At 42.0% G+C, this 11584-nt stretch overlaps 1 protein-coding gene across 1 annotated transcript in view; it reads right to left on the bottom strand.

Annotated features, from left to right (window-relative positions):
• Positions 1-2870: 2870 nt before the first annotated feature.
• LOC104135516 (transmembrane protease serine 11E-like) overlaps positions 2871-11584 on the bottom strand; it is a 44594-nt gene continuing 35880 nt past the window's right edge. Inside the window, exons 6-10 of the mRNA XM_009649178.1 lie at positions 9829-9867; positions 6526-6721; positions 5452-5711; positions 4534-4676; positions 2871-3032 (exon numbers count right to left, since the gene is read on the bottom strand). Of these exons, the coding sequence (XP_009647473.1) occupies positions 2871-3032; positions 4534-4676; positions 5452-5711; positions 6526-6721; positions 9829-9867 (800 nt within the window). The remainder of the gene's footprint in view (positions 3033-4533; positions 4677-5451; positions 5712-6525; positions 6722-9828; positions 9868-11584) is intronic.

Raw genomic sequence — 11584 nt, 5'->3', positions numbered from 1 at the left:
ACGTTACAAGGATAAGTTTTTCCAAGGCCAGAAGCAAGGTGGTAGATTTTTGGATAAAGCTTCAGATCCATTCTCAAATTTGCATAGCACTAGCTTAACTGAAATTCACCTTTGAGTATTTTAGAAAAGCAGATGTCCCACCTTGTCTTTGATGAAATACCTGTAAAGCTCCAACCACTGTTAAAGACAAACAATTCCTAGGATAGGGAACGAACAGAGCGTGCCGCAGTTTCAGAATACTCTTATATCAAAATAAGGGAGATTAATCTATTTTGCATGATATACTATTTTTAGCCAGCTTGTTACTAAGCAAAAGAAGGACAAAAAAGGAGCAACTGATTTTAAATACATTTAATGCTATGAAACATATTACCTTTATATCATTTAAATCCTTGCTAAATCTGAACATCAACAATAATAAAAGGTTTTTAAAAATCTCTTTAATCACACAATATTCTCTTTGTTTTATTCTAGGGCAGAAAACAAACAGAGTCTTCATAAATAAAACACTGACATGGAGTGTAAGACAAACCCAGGCCAGGCAGTTTGCTAAAAAATTTGTGAAAAGTGCATCTGGATGGCTCAGGACTCCCTGAGTAAGGTAGACATTCTCCCACACACCTCTTGGCTGTTTGGCCTCTCACAAAAAAATGTGAAATGAAGGCTTGCCTTTCTCATTTTAAAGGTATTCTATATACACGTCACTTGCAGTGTGAGGTAGGAACCAGTTTATAGGGGTTGTATCTAATCCAGGCCTCACCTCCTCATTTTTGTCCCTCCATTTGCCAGGCTAAAAGATAGATTTAAGTGCAAAACAAAGCCATAGCTATCTATTAAAGTGAACTACTGGTTACTTTCAACTGCAATTCATCAGCTGATTATAAGGAAGGATTTTCACCTTCAAAGCAATAAGAGGCACAAAAAACAAGATATAATTTTGTTTCCAAAGGATGCCTTCAAAAGAAGGGGACCTGAACACTAAAATAAAACAGCGTTTCCAGGTGACCTAATCCAAAACTCCATGAAGTTTCTATTTTGCAACTGAACCTGGCCCAGAGTAAATTCTTAGTTGAAAAAAATAGCAGCAACTCAAAAGTGCATAAATTACAAACTTCATCAATAAATTAAGGAAACGGATTTGCTGCATCTCACTATGCTCCTAACCATCCCAAGATCCCTTTCATTTTACAATGGACATCAAGAATCAAAATGAAGATCCTGCTATTTCAAAACTAAAACTAATCTAAAACCTTCAACAGATTTCTTTCTGAGATAAGGCATCTTGTCTTTTACTGAAATTCAAAAGATACATAGAAAGACTGGAAGGAGCCTAATAAGACAACCCCCTCCTCCACCACCGAGGCTTAGACATAGGCTTTTCCATCCATACGTAGACTTGTAATTTGGACTGTGAGTTTTCAAGCAATGCCAAGCATCTCCTTCCCAGGGATGCCGATTATTGGAGAGCTTGCACAGTAGGAAGGCTGCGGAGAGACACAGTCCTGAGCAGAAGGGGAGGCAGGATGCTTTGGGGAAATTTTCAGCTGTAGTAGGTTCAGCTGTGGGGCTTGCAGCTTCTTTCACATCTGGTACAGACTCCTGCAAGTCCTGCATTCACAGCCTAAGCAGTCCAGTGGCTGTTCAAAGACTGCAGGAGGCAGCACTGGAGTGACATTTTGGATCCTCATATGGAAGGCCTGGGCTCTAGGGGACAGTAACAGTCACATCAACTGGAACCCCTTCCACAGAGGTAGGAAAAGTGCTTAATCGGTATATAAGGGTTACATTTACTCTGAGGACTGTTCTTTAATATGAAATTACTCTTCAGCTGCATAAGACAAGATCATATTCATTCATGGCAGAGACAAATCCATCAGCGAAGCAAGACAGCATCACTAATTGCTTTCTTTGCAGTGAGATGGTTTCCACTGGCTGGCATGCCCATGGAAAAGCACGCTATTTCTTGAACAAAGTTTATTTGAGGTGAATACTTATTTTTCCTTTAGCGTAAATTTAAATGCTGGGTTTCCTTCCAGGGAGGTTGTTTGTGGGGACACACTTATTACAAACAAATTTGGGTAGAGCTTGTGTTTCTGTATCTCAAGCATATTGCGAGTTGAACAGAGTAGATCTAGAAGGCAACTGGTACAGAGGTAGCAGCACGGTATTGTGATAAAGCACTTCCACAATAGCACTTTCAAGTAACTTGAACTTCACAGAATCCACAAAAAAATTTCCTGTTAAAAATGTGCTTCAAAAGAACATCATCAAGCTTTTCTCTTTTCCCTTCCAACTTACTGCACAGAAATCCTCCTTTTCCTTAGCTAGGACCTGCCCTCAGTCCTAGCTGACCCACTGTTAGCTATCAAGGCCACCGAGCAGGGTGACCATCAAGGGTCTCGGCTGCAGTCTGCGCAGATGATAGTCTCTAGCAAGAATAATAATCAAGGGTTTTCTTTGCTATAAACACACCTGTGACAGCATTTGCTTCACTGGAGGAAGAAGGTTCAGCTTCAGACCTTGGCCATGGCTGAAGAAAAAAAATTTTTTTTTTTTCCTGGAAAATGTTTGTATTCATAAAGCAGGTAAATTGGTAGCTTTTAAATGTTAGTTTAATGAAGTCCGTTTGTAATTTCTGATAAGTGAGAATGTTTCAAGGCTCAAAGATGAGGCAGGCAATCTCATATGTTCAGTATAAATTCACAAAGGGTTAGGATCTCTTACAGCAAAGATAGCGCTTGCTGTGGACAAAGGTTGCTTCAACCAAAACTACACAGAAATACATATACTAAAAAAATAACCTTTCAGAATTACAGACAAATATGAGTTACACATAGCCTATGTAGTTAACTCCATTTTTGATTTTGGGATTAGATGCCAGTTCTTGAGGTAATCCACTCACGGAAATAAGTCACTCGTGTGTAAACTCCAGGTTTATTTGGTTTGGCACATTCGTCTCCCCAGCTCACTATTCCCACGAGGTACCACATCAGTCTAGTGTCTGGAGTAACCAGTGGTCCCCCAGAGTCCCCCTAGAGAAAGAGGAGGGGGGGAAAAAAATATTTAATTGATCAGAAGGGAAAATATTATTCTCTCCATAGACAGGAGGGTGTGTCCAATAAGAGAAGAAAGCAAGCAGTATTTCAAGAGCTGCCATTTGTGCAGAACCCGGACTATTTCTGAAACTTGAGTTAGAAGTCTGTGGCTTTTTCCTGTTTGCCATTGAACCTCCTGACCTGTCTCTGCAGTATTACAATAAAAAAAAAAAAACTTCTCTTCTGTTTTATGAAACACTGCTTCCCACCTCCTCATACAAAGTAGGGAAACACAAACATATATACAGCAATCTAAGCCAACAGGAACTTTTTTTTATTTATGGTAGCCACTATCCTTTCAACAAATTCTTCTAGTCACTTGGAGCAATAACATTTTAAAAAGGATTTCATCAGGAACTTGGTCTTCTAATTAGACAATATCTCCTTATGATGTTAGCCACTGTCAAAGGCTGAATTCAGACGCTGTTAACAGCGTGACACGATAAGAACAGTTAAATTGGAAACCTTACAGGCTGAAAGGCAATCCTCACACAACAGACCAAATTCCCCATCTTCCACCAAAATGCTTTACTGAAATAAACAGTAGTCGCACTCTTCTGTTCAGGTCTCTTCAATGCTGAGCCAGACAGTAACAGAAGAGTTGAGCCTCCCAGACTTATTCTGCAGGGAGTTTTGCTTTGGGCATAAATCTGTAGGACTGGGATTCTGGAAAGGGTCTGTTATGAACCAGCGCTTAGGAGTGCATTCGTTGTAAATAACATAAATAGAAGTTACCTTTTAAAAAGTTATCATTATGGAAATATTTCTGTTTGAACATAAGCATTTCCTTGCAACATGTGCAAACCTGCACCATGCGTGTAATCCTTACCATTCCATTCACACCCAGCTTCCTTAGGGTTATCTTTGTTTCAGACCATTTTCCTTCAACCAACCCAAGTCTGTTACCAAAGATCATATCATAACAGATCTGTTATGAAATGATCCAGTCCAGAATTTAATTCCAATAAACAATAGTGCATTTTTGCTGGCAACTTAACTCCTACATTCTTAAAGTTCTTCCTTCCTAACTGTACAGATGTCTGGTCTTGGCTACTTAAGACATTTAATTTTTAGCTCATATTTAGTATTTCAGCATTTAGTATCTCTGTCATATCACCTTGCAAGCAAATTGTTAGTTAGTTTTCACACACAAGAAATTATGAGAGGCAAATGGGCTCATAGCAGCAATTCTGAGTTACAGAATCAGAGTTTAGTTTCATGGCATGAAGGGTTTAAATTCTGAATATTGTTCTAATTTAGCTCTCTTAGTATGAGTTTTATGTGCTAAATGATGTGTACTAAATGCTATTTCATTTTACAACTCAATTCCTATTTGAATGGAGCCTATTTAAAGGACTAATACACCATCAATTGAGATTTGGTCAACCAGATACTGGAGTCAGCATTAAAATAGTTTTCCTTTCTAATTTTCAGCTACCTGACAAGCATCTACTCCTCCTTCCAAGTATCCCGCACACAACATCCTGGGCGTTATGTCCCCATCGTACACTTCTTTTCTGTTGCAAGTGTTTGAGTCGATAAGTTTCACTGTTGCTTCCTGAAGAGCATTTGGAGTTGGACCTGAAGAAAAATATAGTATGGGTATTTATCAACAGAATTACTTTGCAGTAGTTAAGATATAGGAAGAGCATTTAATGTTCTTTTATGGAGGACCAGCTTGACTTGGTTTAATGCGGAGGGTTTGCTTGTTAATCTGTCTAGGTTAGGCCCTTACGGAAAATGTACGTACTCATAGTCTCACTTAGGAACTGCACCATTACGACAGAAGTAACGATTGCATGGTACGTAGTGCCTTAAGTGTAAAACCATGTATTTTATACATGTTCCGTATAATACCATGCAACACCAGCTACCTAGCAATTTGGGCAGATGATACGAAATGAAGGCACCTTGGTTCCATTGCTAAAATCTACTCTTAATGTGGCCTGCTAAGAGTGCGAGCTGGGGTAAGTCACCATCTGCGGCTCACTCTGCCCATTTACCAGAAAGCCCACAGAGGTATCTGCAGCTTCTGGCTAGGGCTGGGAGAATATTTTTTAGGTGCTATATAAACACATGCGTGGCTGGACTACTTGTCTTAAGAATTTACAATATGAAATGGAAAGGCTTGAAAAAGAGAACAGCCTTCTTCCTGTTTTCTGCTTCAGTGGACTGTAGCTCTTTGTCCAGTCTAATTTTAGAACAAGAAACTGCTGCTTATGATTAAACAAACCTAGACAAAGCATTAGGCCTGCTGCCATACAGCACAGGGCTACATAAGTGGTATTGATCTGGTAGTAGACCAGAGCCGCTGGTTCATGTAACATACAGGTCGCCTGGTAGACTCAGGACTCACCGTCATTGGTAAGTGCTCCCCAGCCTGTGATGACTGCGTAACTATTGTACAGGAAAGACTGAGATGGCTCAGGCAGACAAACGCGGTGTATGCTACTTGTAAACTCAACTCGTTTAGAGAGCTGCACAAGTGCAATGTCATAATCATGTTCTGGGTAGCGGTACTTTTCATGGATAATAATAGTCTTGACTGATCGTTTCAAGCTTGGTGGCTTCAAAAGAGCTCCAAAAGTAGCAGTCCACTTCTGAGGGTGACTCATGCTGAAAGAGGTAAGAGTGCTGTAAGTATTTCGCTGTAAATATAAGTGTTTGGGACTTTAAACTGGGTGAGCACCTCTACTGTACAGCTTCTTCAAGCCAGCTCCCTACAAGATTCTTAAGGCATCCATCACTTTCCCTAACACCGTGTCCCACGTAATTGCAGGCTGCTGCTGGAAGAGGGCAATCCTTCATCCCCTCCTCAACCATGGTCTCATACTCCTCCCCTGCTCCTTGTCCCTGATCCCATTGTGTGGCTGCAGGGTGCAATCAAATCAAAAAGCTCTTCTGCTAGAAAACTCTTCATCTATGTTACTCTTTTTGCATGTTAATAATCTGTTCAATCAGCTGTTCCACCTAACGTGCCCTGCAGCTTCACAATTGCCACTCTCAAAACAAAAATGCACAGGGAGCGCATGGCTGAATGGAGGGGTAGGAATGTGGGATTATAACTTCTGGTAGCAGCCTGCAGTGGCAGCAACCTAGCTGTAACACGAAGGAGCACCTTTAGAAACATTTAGCGCAACAGGAAACAAATATTCTGTTGTTTTAGTCACATGACCTTTTCTGCGCTTCTTTGCCAAATGACTATTGATTTCCACTCATACAATTGCCAGTTCTGCTCCAAAGAGTCAGTCTTTAATTTCCCATTGAACCATTCAAGCAATGGGTCTGCTTAACCCTGACTTTTCTCCTCCAGGGCAAAAAATTCTTCCCTGGGAAAGGGTCAGGGGTGTGGTGCAAATCTGGAAAGCCACAAAGCTTGATACACATGGGGCACATTCTGCTGCAGGTTCTCTCTAAGGCAGGAACTTACTCTCTGAAGCAGTGAGCTGCAGATACAAGCCACGTGTTGCTGATGAGTGTTGCACCACAGCGATGGATATTATTGTACTGCAAACTTGCTTGCCATGGCCAGTCCCCGGTCTCTGCAGAAGACAATCCACCGACTATTCGCAATGATGATGATTTTGCCATTGACTTGACTGATCTATTCTGCCGTAACCCACAGACTGTCAAAAAGGAGAAAAGACTGTATTAGCTATTCTTCCATTTAGTAAATGTGCCTGCCACTGGCTGTGGAAAACATGTAAAGTCACACACCACCTAGGTTCTCTAAGAGCATTAACATCAACAAGAAAACATCCCTTCCACCAGCCCCCTGGATCAGAGATCCTCATGCACAACCCATTCTGTTAGAAGCCCAAATGCACAACTGACTATTATGGAAAGCCACGATGGTCAACCATTCAGGCTTAGCTGCGTGAGCAGCCCAAATCAGGAATCAAAACCTTCACCATACACCCAGGACAATTCCCAAATACAGGGATTGCCAACTTCAATGTCCCAGGTAATTTGTCATTAGGATAAAACACAAACAAGGCAAATGCTCAGATGGGAATGATCCAAGCCATGGGTTTTTACCATGCATGCATGCAGATTACATCAGCAAGATGTTACCTGGCAACAGGCAACTGGACATTGCACAAATGGCAGTCTGCAAGTGGACCTGGAGAAGCACTTCAGGCAAAGAGCATCACACTAATCCAAGCCAGAGATGGCAAAGGCATGGATACCTCTAGCACAGTGTGCATCCATGACGAAAAGTATTATCCTCCAAACCCAGAGAGAAAATAAAATATCCATGGTTTCAGCCACTAAACTCAGGATATTCAGGAGCAGCTGAAGCTCCCCCCATAGCTTTAGAAACTTCCTCAATGGGCAGAGCTGCTTCAGCTGTCTTCTCCCATCCAAACAGCATCAAATCCATCTTACCTGGACCAAGACCCACTAGTTTTCATCCAGGCCCCGATTTCAGCTAGACATTAGGAAAGTTGACAAGACAGGACTATCCCAACTCATTGAAAAAAGAGACAGAGCTAAGAATTATTTGCATAGTGACAACACAATCCAAACCATTGCACTGCCTGCCTCCCGCAGACAGTGACGCAGAGGGGAACCAAAGCAGAAATCGGTAGTACGTCACTTGAAGAGCTGCCAGCCCCAGGGCCCTTGGAAGTCCTCGGAAGCACTGGAGCCGCACAGAGTGTAACCTCTGCTGCTTCCTGCTAGGATCTGCACAAGGTTATGTTAACAGTACCTCCTAGTCAAAAGCAACAGCAGTAACACAGCAGACTGAAAGCTGTTCATAAAATTAAACAAATAAAAGTCATACAATATTGAGAAGCTCATGTGCTCAGTGTAGAGTCTGCTCTGTTCTGAGATTTAAAGCCACAATGAAGGAAATCAGTGAAATCTAAATCTAATTGTCCAAAACTTTTCTGTATGAAAGGAAAGCTGGAGAATATGCCATTACTGCTGGTCCTAAAATTGCACAACCCTATCAACCACCTGAGCAGTCAGTGTTCAAAACACAGGGAAAAACTCACAGTTCCATCAGTGTCCCAGAACACCAGCACCTAAAACGGCCCCCAAAAGTGATGTTATTTAACCTTCCATTTCTTGACAACCTGCTGATATGGAACTGATCAAACCTTCCCAGAGTTAAAAGAAACCCAACTTGGAAGCAAAGATGGCTTTTTATGACTACTGAATCTCCAAACAAGCCGACGTCCTTCTCTGAAAGCTTAAAAACATCTCTAAAGCAAACTACCTCAATGTAACCCCTACAGCAACAGCTTGAGAAGACCAATCATATTGCCTTCTGTTTCAATAAGGAACAATTTTGTGCTACTAGCCATTCCAAAATCCAGAACTTTTTCATTATAATCACAGGCTGATATAGCTTTTATACATTTCCTTATGGTCCTTCCTTCCTTCCAATGCACACTAAAGAAAGTGACATAATCCCAATTTCTGAGAGCACACAGAAAGCCATAATTCCAAACTCTTCTTCTTGTGCCCAATGCTACCGGCTTTTGGGGCACTTCTCACTCGCAGGCTGCATTAGAGGTCTCTGCTAGGCAGCCATCCTTAAAGCACCAATTGAACAACACGCTGGTACATGTTCAGGTGTAAATCTCATCACTTAATGGGCGTGTAGGAAAATAACGGGTAGCAAGCTGGAGATGAATTGTTATGCTACAGCATCCAGGACGAGCATATATGAAACAGATTCTGCAGTCACTCCTCCAAGGTGCAGTTCTAATACTTTACATCAGGGAGACAGAGGACAGGGTGTCTGCTCTGTGCAGGCAGGATTAGAATACTTGATGAAGTATTCTATTTAAATACATTTTAATCAATTTATAATAGAGATTGCTTCCAACTATAATCTGCTCAAATATAAAACACACTTAAATCCATTATAAGGACTCTCCTGCCTTTAGCACATTATAGTACGCCTTTCAGCTAGCTGCTGTGCCTGACATTAAAGCAGTCAACTACCCCAAGCAATTAAGTTCCTTTATTTATTGGAAGTCCTCCTCGCTCCCTCAGTTTTACTACATACGCCTGGGAGTCATCCAAAACGTCTTAGCTTTCTCATAGAAAAATGGCTTAATGTCCAAATGCACAATTAAGCAGACACAGTGTAAAAGCTCTCACTGGTACCAACAGCAACTGGATCGGGCTGGTAAATAAATAAGTGTCCTGAACGTTGCAGTGCTCAGCCCTCACTGGCTAAGTCCTCTGTTTCCTAGATGGCAGGGTTTACATCTAAGATGCCCCCACCACCTTCCACGCCAGCACTGCTGGAGGCAGAAGTGTGCCATAGGCACTCGGGCAGCAGGACCTGCGCGTCTCCTCTCTGCCCGACCCTGGGGATTTCTATAGATACCTCAGCACTTGCTCTTTTCTCATCATTTGCTCTTTTCTCACAGAACTGCTTATCTTTTTAACAGAAGGAACATCTCACCGCCGAAGAATTGACCAAGAAACTCAGCAGTGAGTACAGACTTTTTCTAGGAGGGTTTTTTACCCCATCACCACTATTTTCATGCCAGTCTTCCTAAGTATTCCAGAGGACACTAATAAAAAAGGCGTCCTTGTGACTGAGCAGGATTTCTAAACACACGGCTCATCTATGTGAAGTACAAGGTCACATTCATTAGACAGGAGGATGAGATAAGGCTTTTAAGGGCCAGGAAAAGTGCTCAGGGACTATTAATGCTAATTAAAACAGTCAGAGATTTCCCAGGCTTAAAAAGCCCTCACTTACTGTCATTGAAGAGGGCTTCTGCTCTTTTCGCCTCCATATCTGAAAAACAAACAAACAGTCGGGGTAAGGCCAGGACAGCACAGAGAAGGTTTCCCATCTGCATGGTCATCCCACAGCTATTTGAGTAGAGGGCACTGCAGGAGGTAGGGCCAAGGGGGGCTGCCAGGGAAACCAATGTATCTCATATGCGGTCACATTCCTGCGCTGGCTATTGTGCTCCTCTCTGCGGCGCTGCTTGCTGTTCTCCAGCCAGCCAGTATCCTCGGAGGACCAGGCACAGGGTCTCCCCCAGCCTGCTGGACCCTGATGTTTCTGGAGGGGAGGACAGACAAAACGTCCTGTATTATTCAGGATTACAACTTGGTTGGGGAGAAATTTCTACAGTGGGAAGTTTTGAAATTCCTTTTTTGTAAAAAAAAAAAAAAAAATCAACTTGCTGCATTTTACACCAAAGTGAGGGCCAGAAGAGATGTGGTACCTACTTTGTGCTGCCTTCCAGATCAGGAGGCACTGACTGCAGGGTTGGACTAGATGACCTCTAAAGGTCTGTTCCAACCCAAAACGTTCTATGATTCTATGACTTCCCTGCAGCAACACCAGCTTAAAACAGCAGTAGCTCACTTTCCTTTCTCCTATCTTACTGAGCAATGGGGTATCTGGTACGCTATTAATACTAAAAGAGATAGTTAATAGCAATTTATTGGATGGCACAGCAGGTTCTAGCAATACTTTCCCTCCTTTAATACGCATGTTGTGTGTTTATGGACAATACAGTATGCTTATGCTGACAATAACAAGCAGTGGCTCGAGGCATAAGTCTATTCCCCTTTTTCCAGAACACTATTTTTACTAGAAGCTACCACTTTAGTTGCCAGCAGTCAAAACAAATTTAAAAAAAAAAAAAAATCACTTTCAATACAATTTTTAAATTATATAGTGATTCTTGTACAGCATCCATTTTGCAGCTGGATAGCCTTTCTTAGCAGATCCCTGCCCTTACCCACTTACTTTCTGTCTCTTTTCTCTTTGCAGCTCCACAGAATAATGTCCGAAACCACACCAAGCTGGGAGGAGGCTCTTTTGAATGCAAAGGGCTCTGGCTCATACTTGTCACCTATTGTGCTCGTACCACTTGTGTTTTGCTTGTGGGCTTGACACTCCTCCTGGTATGCAGGCTGAATTGCATCTTTGCAATCCACCATTACTAGGCTTGCACTCATTCATTTCTTAATATGACATTAAGCAGATGATAGAAAAAGGAAACAAACAGAACTCCAGTGCACGTACAGTTTGGCTGCAGGGGATGTTACGGAGCAAAGGTAGTGCTAGGGCTGCCGTATGTGCACGCAGCCGCTGCTTTGTTTTTTAAGAATGGGAGATGAGTTATATTTGGACATTTGTGTAGCAACATGGTCTTATTCACTACAAACAGGAACTGTTCACATAATAAAGATAAATAAGTTTTACTGGTGGGCAAGCAACAACTTGCGAGGTCCCTTTTCAGTAAAAATGCTCACTTGTACTTTCTCAATTCCTGTGAAATAAGGAGGAAAACCCTAAAGTACAGGTAATTCTGCATTTCAGGAGTGTCAGTTGTATTCTGTGCATTTCCATGGATAACACGGTTGGTTGTTGCCAAGATCCTTTACATTGAAGTGTGACAATACCAGATGGTAAAAGCTAGGCCAGCAGAGGGATCCAGTAGTGGTGCAAACATTACTGTTCAGTAAGTTACAAAGTGGGGGGGGGGGAAGGG

This window comes from Egretta garzetta, unplaced genomic scaffold (assembly GCF_000687185.1).
Source record: "Egretta garzetta isolate BGI_Z169 unplaced genomic scaffold, ASM68718v1 scaffold41, whole genome shotgun sequence".
NCBI lineage: Eukaryota > Metazoa > Chordata > Aves > Pelecaniformes > Ardeidae > Egretta > Egretta garzetta.
Note: the sequence above shows the minus strand (reverse complement) of the source record. Positions and strands in the feature narration are given on the sequence as shown.